This window comes from Lithobates pipiens, unplaced genomic scaffold (assembly GCF_037356315.1).
Source record: "Lithobates pipiens isolate NorthernLeopardFrog02 unplaced genomic scaffold, aLitPip1_a1.2 Scaffold_27, whole genome shotgun sequence".
NCBI classification, from domain to species: Eukaryota; Metazoa; Chordata; class Amphibia; order Anura; family Ranidae; genus Lithobates; species Lithobates pipiens.
The window spans coordinates 138,990,051-139,005,297 of NW_027507788.1; the positions used below are offsets into that span (position 1 = coordinate 138,990,051).

Sequence of the window (15,247 nt, forward strand, 5' to 3'; positions counted from 1 at the left end):
TAATATTTTTCTGTGGGTCATTGTTTCTTTCTTTAAGATATTGCTAATAAGTGCGCTTCTGCACTTCTCTTTTTAAGTCTATGAAACAAATAAACCTTTACTCTTTAAAAAAAGATTCTATGACTTAATCTGATTTTACTCACATGCACAAACATTAGATCATATACTGTACAATTTACTTACATCCTTCTTTGCAGTACTCAATCAAATAACCATCTATTCCTCCAGCTCCAATGCGATCTGGTGGTCTCCATTTCAGTGTGCAAGTGGTATCTGTGACATCCTCAACTTTCAAATGCAGAGGCTCACTTGTAGGAGCTGAAAGGAAATTTACAGCATGATCATTCAACAGTATTTACAAAACTTTAATAGTGACCCTGAATAATGTCACCTTTGGATTACTTTATTGTATAAAAATGTAATAGCTTGGAAGTCCTGAAAGGGTGACATCTTCAAAAAGGTAGAGCCAAAGTTACTAGAGAATTCTAACCCTGGAGTATCAAAGAGATGGAATGTTTAAAAGTGTGCGATTCATTCCATTGGTGCCCACCCAAACTGATTTGGGGGAAGTTGGCAGTGTATCATACACAGATCTGATCATTTTAGCAGTTTTTCATGTAAACCAGGAAACTTTCATATTACCTAGTGAAAATGTTCCCTAATCATACTTTGAAGTATTAAAATAATATACAGTGCTGTGAAAAAGTATTTGCCCCTTCCTGGATTGTTTTTAGTTTGCATATTTCTCACACTTAAATGATTCTGATCATCAAACATATTTTAATATTACACAAAGATAACCTGAGTAAATCCAAGATGCAGTTTATAAAATATTATTTAATTTATTAAGGGAAAAAAAACTGTTCAAACCTGCCTGGCCTTATGTGAAAAAGTAATTTCCCCCTCCTATGCTGAATCGTGAATGAACTGTGATTAACCACAATTTTTTGGAAAGCTGAGTTAAATTTCATTTGCCACACCCAGGTCTGATTACTACCGGACCTGTTGAATCAAAAAATTACATAAATAGAAGCTGTCTTACAAAGTGAAGCATGCTAACAGATCACAAAAAGCCACACACCATGCCGCAATCTAAAAAAATTCAAAAACAGATTAGAAACAAAGTAATCTACCGGTCTAGGAAGGGTTTCAATGCTGTTTCTAAGGCTTTGGAACACCAGTAAACAACGGGGAGACCCATTATCCACAAATGGAGATTACTTGGAACAGTGGTGAACCTTCCCAGGAGTGGCCGGCCTACAAAAATTACTCCAAGAGCATGGTGACATCTCATCCAGGAGGTCATAAAAGAACCCAGAACAACATTCAACAATAAGTAAGAGACTGGGCAAAAATGGCATCCATGGGAGAGTTCTAAGGCCTAAGTCACTGCTGACCAAAAAGAACACAAAGGCTCATATCACATTTCCAAAAAAAAATCTTGATTATCCCCAAGACTTTTAGGCAAATATTCTGTGGATTGATGAGACAAAAAAATTACTTTTTGGAAGGTGTGCATCCTGTTACATCTGGCATAAAACTAAAACAGCATTTCATAAAAAGAACTTCATACCAACAGTCAGACATGGTGGTGGTAGCGTGATGGTCTGGGGCTGCTTTGCAGCTTCAGGACTTGGACGACTTACCATAATTGATGGAACCATGAATTCTGAGCTCTACCAGAAAATCCTAAAGGAGAATGTCTGGCCATCAGTTTGTGACCTCAAGCTCAAGTGCACTTGGGTTATGCAGCAAGACAATGATCCTAAGCACAACAGCAAGTCCACCTCCAAATGGTTCAAACAAATCAAAGTGTAGGTTTTGGAGTGGCCTAGTCAAAGCTCGGACTTAAATCCAATTGAGATCTTGTATCATGACCTTACACAGGCTGTTCATGCTGGAAAACTCTCCAATGTGGCTGAATTAAAACAATTTTGCAAAGAAGAGTGGGCCAAAATTGATCCACAGCAATGTGACAGACTCATTGCCAGTTATCGCAAATGCTTGATTGCAGTTGCTGCCAAGGGTGGCACAACCAGTTATTAGGTTTAGGGAGGCAATTACTTTTTCACATGAAGCCAGGCAGCTTTGGACAGCTTTTTTGTCTTAATAAATTAAACCATCATTTAAAAACTGCATTTTGTGAGTGTGGCCTTGAGAGCAATGGAGTAGGACACATGCAGTGAGAGCTCTGCCTGTTTACACTCCTGTATTGATTATCCTGCTTAAATCCTGATCAATCTTGCCCAGCCTCTACAACCTAGCAGACCTGCATTACTGCGTCCACAATCCTCAGAACCTCTCAGTGGGTTGAGGAGCCGCCCATGGCCGCCATCATCGGACTGCCTGTAGGAAAGACCATGGCTCTGGCCTAGTTCCCGGAGGGGCTACCATCTTTCTCCACCTGGGGAAGGCACCTGTAAGTTTTCCTGGACTCCCTGAGTTATAGCCGCCGGATCCCGCAGCTGGTCAACCGCTACCCGCACCCCCATTGTGACACCCCTAAACTGCGACGGGAGGGGGACATCGAGGATCCAGCCTAGTAAGCAGCAGCGATCTTGGTGCATCCGGGGACCCTCCTGAGCACCTCTGGAATATGTTCCCACCGGAAAAGGTTTCCGAGACCGCCGACAAACTTGCCAAGTACCGTCAGCTTGAAGAAGACCAACAGGCCAAAGATGGAGCGGGGCCTCCTCGGATACAGAGCATTCCGTGGCAACCACCAACGAAGTGCTCGATGCTATCACCCTATGCCAGAGCTCGCTCACCACCAAAATAGAAGAGGTCAAAATTGGCGTGGCCCTTATCTGGCAAGGCCTCTCTACCCTGCGGGACCGCGTGGCGGAGACAGAGACCCGTATTGGCAGAGCGGAAGACATCTTACACCTCCTGAAACACACGACCGATGAGGTGCGCCGCCAACTACAACAGCTTAGCGTAAAACAGCACACCATGGAGAATCGCCTTCGGAGATGCAGTCTCCGCTTTATTAGCCTTCCTGAAACTGCCAAGGGCAATGACCCGGCAAGCTTTCTTGAAAACCTCCTGACAACTACCTTTGACAGAGATGCATTCTCAGTAATGTTCGCAGTGGAGAGAGCTCATGTAATCCCTGCCCATCCTCCTCCCAAGGAGCTCCACCGCCTACCCTGATAGCAAAATTCCTGAATTTCAAGGACCGCGACAAGATCCTCCAATTGACCAGGTAGAAGGGAAATATCCCTTACACCAATACACATGTGGCCGTCTTCCCGGACATCTCCAATGAGGTACAATGGCAGCGGTCCAGATTCCAAGATGTTAATCAGCGTCTCCGCGCCCTGCATCTTAAGTACACTATGCTGTACGCTGCTAAGCTTTGTGTGGAGTGCGATGGCCGAAACCACTTCTTTGAGGACCCTGGGATGGCGTCCAGCTGGATCAATTAGAGGGATTGTCGAGACTGAGTATACCACACTGACTGCCAGCTGTGAGTACTTTTCTTTTCCCTCCCCGCTCCCCCCTGTGACCGCAAAGCTGCCCATTCCCATCCTGATGCTTAGCCCTTCAGTGGGTATATTGCATTTACATGTCCTCAACCAAGGCAGGGGGGCAGACCTCAAAATAATTTCCTGTAATACACTGACTCTCACAGCATGCCTGCCGCCCTGATCGACCTTGCTGACTCATGATCCCCATTCTCCCCACACATGAGAGATGTCTGTAGAGGACAGCATATTGAACGTTGCTGAGGTTTACCTACCACCCTGATGGCAGATGGGGCCTCCACCTGCACAGCTGCAATGGTGCTACACTTTTGTGGCTCCTACACCCCATGCACTTCTCAGAGAAGAAGTCGCCCCCCTAGGATCTTTGTGAACTTTTTTACCCCCGTTTACCTGACTGTTCTTTCTTCTCAGTTTTTTTGGTGTTCATCATGGGTATCTATGCTCCATTGCAATTAAGTCGCCTCCAATGGGTACTACACGTTGGATGTCCCCTGTTGATATCTGGTTATGAGGTAGTATGTCCATGCCGAGTTGGGGTGGCAGTGGACTGGGTGGGAGGGAAAATGTTGTGGTTATTGTTTTTTTTGCACCACCATGTTCCCAACTGTTTATCATTGCCAAAGGTACGTTATTGTCAAACATGCATTACCGATATTGGTTGTCAATGTGTTTTATGCTATCTGATGTGTCTGTATCTGCTCTGCCATTCCTGGTCCAGTCGTGGTCTAACATATACGCCCTATACCCGCCATGAGTTCTTTAAAGTTTCTCACGTGGAACATTAGAGGCTTGGTCAATATGATCAAATGCACAGCCATCCTGACATTTCTCAAGTCCCAGCGTGCTGACATCACTGGGGACTCTACACTTTCCAAGTCGCCCACACTTACCCAAAATACCAGGGACTACTTAGCGGGAGTTAAACTCCCTAAATTGATTAACGACCAGGTGGAACTCCTGGAAGCCCCTATTACTAAAGAGGACATTTCCGAGGCTATCTCCTGTCTGGCCACATCTAAGGCCCCCAGATCGGACGGCCTACCACTTGAATTCTATGCCACCTACTCTGAAATTCTAACCCCTAAACTCTACAACCTGTACAAATCTATATTTGATTCGGAATCCTACCCCCCTCTATGAGAGAAGCCCAAATTGTAGTAATCCCCAAGCCCGGCAAGGAACCTAAATACCCGGAATCGCATAGACCTATCTCCTTACTACATGTAGATGTCAAAATACTTGCTAAGATTTTAGCCTCACACCTTAACCAGGTCATTCTGTCACTGATCCACCCTGACCAGACAGGTTTTTTTGCCAGGGATAAATACAGCTATGAATATTCGCCGCCTATTTATGAACATTCAGGGGTCCCATGATGAAATCAGCTCAAGGGTCGTGGTGGCTCTCGATGCCGCCAAGGCCTTCGATTCCGTAGAGTGGAATTACCTGTGGGAGTGCCTCTTGGAATTTGGATTTGGCCCAAACATTATTCGCTGGATTCAGCTCCTGTATCAATCCCCAAAGACAAGTTGTTTATGAATGGCTGACTTTCCAACCAATTGCTGACAGAGAGAGGGATCCAACAAGGCTGCCCCCTTTCCCCCATGCTGTACGCATTGGCTGTGGAGCCACTGGCCATCATGATTTGTGCAGACACTAGCATTTGAGGCCTTAAGATAGGGAGCCTGGAAGAAAAGATCGTAATGTATGCTGAAGATACACTCCTATACTTGTCTGAACTCCTATACTTGGCCGTGGGACGAAATTTTGGAGGATGTGAAAAGAGTTTCCCCCAAACTGTCAGATCACCTCATGCAGTTGTACATTATACATAGGACATATTTGTCTCCTTTAGAGGATAGCGCTTTACAAACCCACGTACAATCCAGGGTGCCACCTATGTGACTACACCCCAGACTCCCTCTATCACCTCATATGGTCCTCCCCAACTATACAGGCATACTAGATAAAGGGGGTTCATTTTCTGCACGACCAGATGGGCTCCCCTGCTACCCTAGACCCAAAGATCTGCCTGCTCGTTCTGCTGCCGGACTTAGACGCCGACAAACCCCTCCATACCTTTCTACGTGAGACGCTATTCATGGCGAGAAAAGTAGTGGCTCGCAATTGGATGCAGGCCATACCTCCTACAATCCAGTGCTGGAAAAAGGAGATTAACGATACTCTTTCATATAAGAAGCTGATCTATGTACATAGAGGGTGCCCACTTAAGTATGAGAAGGTCTGAAACAGATGGTTAGCAGATGGTGAAACATGTGCTTGATATGTTTATCCCCACCCCCTTTTTTTCTCCTTTTTCTTCCCTTTCTCTCTCCTTTTCTTTATTAAGTACTGGTTCCACCCCTGGTATTTCGCCTTATGTCACACAGATATTTCAATGTGTTCATGTATGTACTACTGTTTTGGCCACGCTGGCTTATACCGATTTATGTACCATGCGTATACTTTTCAATAAAGTTCGTTTTCCACTTTAAAAAAAACTGCATTTGTATTTACTCGGGTTATCTTTGTGTAATAATACAATTTGTTTGATGATTTGTGTCATTTCAGTGTGACAAATATGCAAAAAAAAAAAATCAGAAAGGGGCAAATACTTTTTCACAGCATTTTATGTTTCTATTATGTACTATCTACATTTAAACTGGTTAAGATGTTGCCTTTCATCTTATAAATGACTAGTGATGGACGAACTTCCGACGGGACGTTTCGCGAACGCGAAACGCGAACGGACACAAACGTTCGCGAAAACGACCGTTCGCCGCGGGCTCCATTGACTTCAATGGGAGGCGAATTTCGCAAACCTTTAGGTCGAATTTGCGGCCACGGGGTAATTATTAGGGGGTAGCACGTAGTCCCACCACCTGGACAATAGCATAATACATGTATGAGGTGAATTTGGGATCGATAACTACAAGCATTTTTTTTTTATTTGGGAAATTGTTCTGACAATTCAGGACTATGGAGCTAATGAAGGCAATGGAGGAGAGGGAAGGTCAGGGACCAGGGTAGGCAAACAAGAGGGTGCAGGAGATACAGAGCACTGACAGCAGCACCGTAATACAGAGCACTGACATCAGCACCGTGACATACAGCGCTGACAGCAGCTCCGTGACATACAGCGCTGACAGCAGCTCCGTGACATACAGCGCTGACAGCAGCTCCGTGACATACAGCGCTGACAGCAGCTCCGTGACATACAGCGCTGACAGCAGCTCCGTGACATACAGCGCTGACAGCAGCACCGTGACATACAGCGCTGACAGCAGCTCCGTGACATACAGCGCTGACAGCAGCTCCGTGACATACAGCGCTGACAGCAGCTCCGTGACATACAGCACTGACAGCAGCTCCGTGACATACAGCGCTGACAGCAGCTCCGTGACATACAGCGCTGACAGCAGCACCGTGACATACAGCGCTGACAGCAGCTCCGTGACATACAGCGCTGACAGCAGCTCCGTGACATACAGCGCTGACAGCAGCTCCGTGACATACAGCGCTGACAGCAGCTCCGTGACATACAGCGCTGACAGCAGCTCCGTGACATACAGCGCTGACAGCAGCACCGTGACATACAGCGCTGACAGCAGCTCCGTGACATACAGCGCTGACAGCAGCTCCGTGACATACAGCGCTGACAGCAGCTCCGTGACATACAGCACTGACAGCAGCTCCGTGACATACAGCGCTGACAGCAGCTCCGTGACATACAGCGCTGACAGCAGCACCGTGACATACAGCGCTGACAGCAGCTCCGTGACATACAGCGCTGACAGCAGCTCCGTGACATACAGCGCTGACAGCAGCTCCGTGACATACAGCGCTGACAGCAGCTCCGTGACATACAGCGCTGACAGCAGCTCCGTGACATACAGCGCTGACAGCAGCTCCGTGACATACAGCGCTGACAGCAGCTCCGTGACATACAGCGCTGACAGCAGCACCGTGACATACAGCGCTGACAGCAGCTCCGTGACATACAGCGCTGACAGCAGCTCCGTGACATACAGCGCTGACAGCAGCTCCGTGACATACAGCGCTGACAGCAGCTCCGTGACATACAGCGCTGACAGCAGCTCCGTGACATACAGCGCTGACAGCAGCTCCGTGACATACAGCGCTGACAGCAGCTCCGTGACATACAGCGCTGACAGCAGCTCCGTGACATACAGCGCTGACAGCAGCTCCGTGACATACAGCGCTGACAGCAGCTCCGTGACATACAGCGCTGACAGCAGCTCCGTGACATACAGCGCTGACAGCAGCTCCGTGACATACAGCGCTGACAGCAGCTCCGTGACATACAGCGCTGACAGCAGCTCCGTGACATACAGCGCTGACAGCAGCACCGTAAGCAGCCCCAGGAGGAAGTCAGCACAGCACAGGGATGGTGTGATCCCCTCATAATAAGAACCCCCAGGAGGAAGTCAGCACAGCACAGGGATGGTGGGAGCCCCTCATAATAAGAACACCCAGGAGGAAGTCAGCACAGCACAGGGATGGTGGGAACCCCTCATAATAAGCAGCCCCAGTAGAAATATGACACCGCTCAACCTCTTCAAAGAGGAGGGTAGGGGCATATAGTACGGTGTGCTTTTTTGGGTCAGGGAAGTGAGCCAAATGAATTAAGAAGGTCTGTGTGCTTGATTCCAAAAATTGTTTATAGACATATACATGGTCTACTGATCACATGTGTTGAATTCCTCCGAGATCCATGCCTCATTCATTTTTAGAAATGTGAGGTAGTTAACACTGTGGTGAGCTAGGCGAGTACGCTTATCGGTCACAATCCCCCCTGCTGCGCTGAACGTCCTTTCGGACAGGACACTGGATGAGGGGCAAGCCAACAGTTCGATTGCAAATTGGGCAAGCTCTGGCCAGAGGTCAAGCCTGCCCACCCAGTAGTCTAGGGGTTCATCACTCCTCAGAGCGTCCACATCGGCCGTTAACCCAATGTAGTCGGACACCTGACGGTCTAGGCGTTCCCTGATGCTGGATCCGGATGACACCTGTCGATGGGTCGGCTGAAAGAATGACCTCATATCCGAAGTCACCAACACATCTTCAAACCGGCCTCTTCTTGCAGGCGCTGTTGGATTGGTACCCGCAAATCCTTCTCTGGGAGTGGGAATTGCTCCTCTGCCAGCGCACGCAAAAGCAGAATGCAGCATTTCTCGAAGCAAGGCCTGGAAGTGCTGCATTCTGACAGCCCTCTGCGACGGCGGTAACATTTCCGCCATTTTGTGTTTGTACCGGGGGTCTAAGTACGTTGCCACCCAGTACTGGTCCTTGACCCTCATGCTTTTTATACGGGGGTCCCTATTAAAACACTGGAGCATGAAGGCCCCCATTTGCACTAAAGTGGAAGCGGTGTGGTGGCCTGGCTCCTGCTCATCATCCAGGATAATGTCGTCCTCTTCATTCTCCTCTCCCCATCCTCGCACAACAGGGATCCCAGAAAGGTTTAAAGCATGCTCTTCTTGCTCCTGCTCATCCGCCCCGGCACCATCCTCCTCTGACTCCTCATCAGACTCCTGTTGTTGACTTGTCTCAGATAGAGTAGCCCCCCCTGGGAATTCATCCAGCATTGCGACTTCCTCATCTTCCCGCTCCTGCTCCTCCACAGCCTGATCAATGACACGACGCAATGCACGCTCCAGAAAGAAGGCATAAGGTACCATGTCACTGATGGCGCCATGGCTGCGACTGACCAGTTTGGTGATCTCCTCAAATGGCCGCAGAAGTCTGCATGTGTCGCGCATGAGCAGCCACTGGCGCGGTGAAAAAAAACCCAGCTCCCCAGAACCGTTTCTTTCGCAGAGTTCATACAGGTAGACGTTAACTGCACGTTTCTGCTGGAGCAGCCTATCAAGCATATAGAAGGTTGAGTTCCATCGCGTCGGGCAATCGCAAATAAGACGTCTGACCGGCAGATGGTGTCGCCGCTGAATGTCAGCAAGGCGAGCCATGGCCGTGTAAGATCTTCTGAAATGGGCCGAGATTTTCCTTGCCTGCCGCAAGATGTCCTGGACCCCAGGGTATTTGACAAGGAATCGCTGCACGACCAAGTTTAAGACGTGTGCCATGCACGGCACGTGCGTGATTTTGCCCTGTTTCAATGCGCTAAGCAGATTGGCACCGTTGTCACACACCACTTTACCAACTGTCAAATTGAGCGGTGTTAGCCACTCATCTGCCTGTGAACGCAAAGCTGAAAGGAGTGCCGGGCCAGTGTGGCTCTTTGCTTCCAGGCACAACAGACGCAGCACGGCATGGCAACGTCTCACCTGGCATGTGGAATAGGTTCTGGGGAGCTTGGGCGGTGCAGTGGAAGAGACGCTAGCAGCGGAAAAGGAGGAGGCAGCTGAGGAGGAGAGGGAGGAGGATGGAGTAGGAGGAGGAGAAGAAGAGTCAGGCCTGCATGCAATCCGTGGCGGTAAAACCAAATCTACACGGGTGCCACGGGTTACATGCTTGACGGCCGTCAGAAGGTTCACCCAGTGGGCAGTAAAACTGATATACCTTCCCTGCCCGTGTTTGCTAGACCACGTGTCTGTGGTCAGATGTATCTTGGCACCGACACTGTGTGCCAGAGATACATTCACTTGCCGCTGAACATGGCCATATAGCTCTGGGATGCCCTTCTCTGAGAAATACTTCCTTCCTGGGACCTTCCATTGTGGTGTTCCAATGGCCACAAATTTGCGAAAGGCCTCCGAGTCCACCAGTTTATATGGCAGTAGTTGGCGGGCTATGAGTTCTGACAAGCCAGCCGCCAACCGTTGGGCAAGAGGGTTATCCGGCGTCATCATTTTTTTACGCTCAAACATTAGGCCCACGGAAGCCTGCCTTTTTGCAGAAAAATGTGAGCTTGGCGTGATGGAAGGTGGAGTGGAGGACAATTGTGAGGAGAGAGGAGAAGGAGAAGTAGAAGACGAGGCTGGACGGTGAGAGCCTGCAGTGTGGCTTTGTGTGTTCCGTTGCTCCCACTGGGCTCGGTGATGGCTGCTCATGTGCCTTCTTAAGGCGGTCGTCCCTAGGTGAGTATTGGGCTTACCGCGACTAACGCGTTGACTGCAAAGATTGCAGATGGCAACGCTATTGTCAGCAGCGGACACGTTAAAAAAAGCCCACACTGCGGAGCCATGTGCCGGTGTCCTGGGAGCGCCAGATGTGACCGTACATGGTCGATGACTCGCTCCTGATACATTTGCAGTCTGCTTTGTCCCTGCTGTGCAATGTAAGTCATTGCTGCTTCTCCTCCCTATCTGCTGGTCCATATCTCCCTCTGAACTCCCCTCCTCTTCCTCTCTTGTGGGCACCCACGTGACATCACTAGACACGTCATCATCAACGTCACCTTCCCCACCGCTATAAGTAGAGTAGGCAGCAACACCGGGGACCAACCTCCTCCTTGGGCTGATCTGGGTACTGGCGTCAGACTGCTGAGTAGCGCTTGTTGCTACCTCCTCTTCCTGATCCAATACCAAGAGTGGCTGCGCATCAGAAATGTCCTCTTGATATGGATCGGAAAATAATTCCAGTGACTCAAGCGGAAGGTATGTGGTGGTGGTGGTGGTGGTCGTGTTGTTGGTGGTAGTGTCTTTGGGGGTGCACATAGCAGAGAGTGAAGAAGAGGGTGCAGATCGAGAGGATGAGGAGGGTGCAGAAGAGTAAGGCTGAGCGAGCCACTCAACCAAGTCTGGTGCATCCTTTAAAGTAATTGAACGCACCTTCTGCAACTTCCCACTTTGGCTCAAGCCTGTTGCTCCTGCCCTACCCCTACCACCCCTGCGGAAGGGCCTGCCTCTTCCTCTGCATGTCATTTTTTAAATGACCCTGTGACAAAACTCTTAGTCCCTATACCGCTGAAGGACTGCTGCAGTATAGGTGAGCGGTCAGCAGTGGTGCACGTCAACCCTATCTATTGTGGACCTATAGCGGTCCTTACAGAACAGCAGACTGTACCGCACTCAAGCCTATGTACCGTAGCACCCTATACCAAGTTACCAGTCCTTATAAGAACTTTTGTGGACCAAGCAGGTTGTGTATTAGTGTTTAGCAGACTGTACGTCAGTCCCTATACCGCTGAAGGACTGCTGCAGTATAGGGCAGCGGTCAGCAGTGGTGCACGTCAACCCTATCTATTGTGGACCGATAGCGGTCCTTACAGAACAGCAGACTGTACCGCACTCAAGCCTATGTACCGTAGCACCCTATACCAAGTTACCAGTCCTTATAAGAACTTTTGTGGACCAAGCAGGTTGTGTATTAGTGTTTAGCAGACTGTACGTCAGTCCCTATACCGCTGAAGGACTGCTGCAGTATAGGGCAGCGGTCAGCAGTGGTGCACGTCAACCCTATCTATTGTGGACCGATAGCGGTCCTTACAGAACAGCAGACTGTACCGCACTCAAGCCTATGTACCGTAGCACCCTATACCAAGTTACCAGTCCTTATAAGAACTTTTGTGGAACAAGCAGGTTGTGTGTTAGTGATTAGCAGACTGTACGTCAGTCCCTATACCAATGAAGGACTGCTGCAGTATAGGGCAGCGGTCAGCAGTAGTGCACGGCAACCCTATGTATTGTGGACCGATAGCGGTCCTTACAGAACAGCAGACTGTACCGCACTCAAGCCTATGTACCGTAGCACCCTATACCAAGTTACCAGTCCTTATAAGAACTTTTGTGGACCAAGCAGGTTGTGTATTAGTGTTTAGCAGACTGTACGTCAGTCCCTATACCGCTGAAGGACTGCTGCAGTATAGGGCAGCGGTCAGCAGTGGTGCACGTCAACCCTATGTATTGTGGACCGATAGCGGTCCTTACAGAACAGCAGACTGTAACGCACTCAGGCCTATGTACCGTAGCACCCTATACCAAGTTACCAGTCCTTATAAGAACTTTTGTGGACCAAGCAGGTTGTGTGTTAGTGATTAGCAGACTGTACGTCAGTCCCTATACCAATGAAGGACTGCTGCAGTATAGGGCAGCGGTCAGCAGTAGTGCACGGCAACCCTATGTATTGTGGACCGATAGCGGTCCTTACAGAACAGCAGACTGTAACGCACTCAGGCCTATGTACCGTAGCACCCTATACCAAGTTACCAGTCCTTATAAAAACTTTTGTGGACCAAGCAGGTTGTGTGTTAGTGTTTAGCAGACTGTGCGTCAGTCCCTATACCGCTGAAGGACTGCTGCAGTATAGGGCAGCGGTCAGCAGTGGTGCACGTCAACCCTATCTATTGTGGACCGATAGCGGTCCTTACAGAACAGCAGACTGTACCGCACTCAAGCCTATGTACCGTAGCACCCTATACCAAGTTACCAGTCCTTATAAGAACTTTTGTGGACCAAGCAGGTTGTGTATTAGTGTTTAGCAGACTGTACGTCAGTCCCTATACCGCTGAAGGACTGCTGCAGTATAGGGCAGCGGTCAGCAGTGGTGCACGTCAACCCTATGTATTGTGGACCGATAGCGGTCCTTACAGAACAGCAGACTGTAACGCACTCAGGCCTATGTACCGTAGCACCCTATACCAAGTTACCAGTCCTTATAAGAACTTTTGTGGACCAAGCAGGTTGTGTGTTAGTGATTAGCAGACTGTACGTCAGTCCCTATACCAATGAAGGACTGCTGCAGTATAGGGCAGCGGTCAGCAGTAGTGCACGGCAACCCTATGTATTGTGGACCGATAGCGGTCCTTACAGAACAGCAGACTGTACTGCACTCAGGCCTATGTACCGTAGCACCCTATACCAAGTTACCAGTCCTTATAAAAACTTTTGTGGACCAAGCAGGTTGTGTGTTAGTGTTTAGCAGACTGTGCGTCAGTCCCTATACCGCTGAAGGACTGCTGCAGTATAGGGCAGCGGTCAGCAGTAGTGCACGGCAACCCTATGTATTGTGGACCGATAGCGGTCCTTACAGAACAGCAGACTGTAACGCACTCAGGCCTATGTACCGTAGCACCCTATACCAAGTTACCAGTCCTTATAAGAACTTTTGTGGACCAAGCAGGTTGTGTGTTAGTGATTAGCAGACTGTACGTCAGTCCCTATACCAATGAAGGACTGCTGCAGTATAGGGCAGCGGTCAGCAGTAGTGCACGGCAACCCTATGTATTGTGGACCGATAGCGGTCCTTACAGAACAGCAGACTGTACCGCACCCAAGCCTATGTACCGTAGCACCCTAGACAGACCAAGTTACCAGTCCTGATAAAGAGCTTTGTGGAACAAGTGAGTTGTGAATGATTAGCAGACTGCAGCAGAAGGGCAGCAGTCAAGTATAATATTCTTTCTATATTTGGAAGAAAGAATATTATACGTGTACAAGCCTATTACCGTACCACTGATACCAGTCCTGAAAAGAACCTTTGTGGAACTAATAGTAACAGCAAGTCTTTAAAATTATCCTCACTGCCTGACACACTGCTTCCTGCCTGTCCCTATACAAATTGGCAAAAAAGAGTAGGCTGGAACGATTAGCTGGAACAGCTCTTTTGTGGACCTGATAGTAACAGCTAATGATGATGATGATGATGATGATGAAGAAAGACTAATCTGGCTGAGCTGTCCCTAAAATAGCAGCATACAGCGCTCTGTCCCTTTATCTAAACTGACAAAAGAAACTCAGGCTGCTGACCTAACACCTATACCAGTCCTGAAAAGAACTTTTGTGTACCAAATAGCTAGCGTTTTCTCTGTCCCTACTCCACACAGGATCCTTTCCCTACAGTGACAGAAGAAAGAATGTAAAATGGCCACCGGATCGGGTGTATTTATAGGTTAGGGGGAATGTCCAAGTGTCCATGAGCTGTCATGTCTCAATTGGTTGTCCTGTAACACATGATAAACGTGTCACGAAAGGTTAAAGTTCTTGTATACATTAAACACGTAAGTCCGCCGGGGCGAACGACGGAAAAAGGCGTTCGAACCCGCGGACGGCGAAAGTCGGAAATTCGCCGCGAAACGACCGCCGGGCGAACCGTTCGGCCATCACTATAAATGACCAGTCAGGGAAGTCTACTCCTAATGTATGTGGCATGTATCTTACTATTTCCTAGCTTTACCCCATACTTCAAGTCCTCCCAACACAGCATTATCCCTTTCTGCTCCTACCACTGAGAATGGGGGCCTACAATAGGGCCAATTATTGCTTTGTGTAACCTAGCTTTTTCTAATTGTTTTATGTTCAATATTTAATTTTTCCTCCATTGTCAAAAATTCACTTACCAATTGGCATGAATGGATTAGTGGTATTAGCTTCCTGTGAAATGCCTATAGCGTTGACAGCAAAGACTCTAATTTCATAGAGTACTCCTTCAATCATGTTTGTTGACTGGTAACTTGTGTCCGTGTAAAGATCAAAGTTCATCTTCATCCACCGTTGGCTCCCTTTCTTTTTCCTTTCAATAAGATATCCTGAAGAAAATATACACAATCTTATTTATTATTATCAAATCTACTTCACACAAAAGACAATATATTATAACAATATGTAATAGGAATCACTATCAAAATATGTGAAATATAAAACAATCTGTAAACCAATCATTTATATTTGCATAAAGACATTGATATTCCAAATATAGTGATAAATCTGAAAAAGATAAAACTCCATAAAATCAAATGCTCAAAAAAGTCCATGAAAGTGCAGGTTTCCAGTAGGAACAGGAGTAAAATCGAATGCTCAGCAGACAACAGTGGCCCTCATACTACTGAGTGGCCAAAA

General features: G+C 48.1%; 1 protein-coding gene across 5 annotated transcripts in view; it reads right to left on the reverse strand.

Annotated features, from left to right (window-relative positions):
- The window catches only part of LOC143934174 (myosin-binding protein C, fast-type-like), a 242,826-nt gene that overhangs the window by 50,977 nt on the left and 176,602 nt on the right, over positions 1–15,247 (reverse strand). For all 5 annotated transcript variants that reach the window (XM_077457560.1, XM_077457562.1, XM_077457563.1 and 2 more), the window contains 2 exons: positions 14,749–14,937; positions 184–318 (listed from right to left, as the gene is read on the reverse strand). In XM_077457560.1, coding sequence (XP_077313686.1) covers positions 184–318; positions 14,749–14,937 — 324 coding nt within the window. The remainder of the gene's footprint in view (positions 1–183; positions 319–14,748; positions 14,938–15,247) is intronic.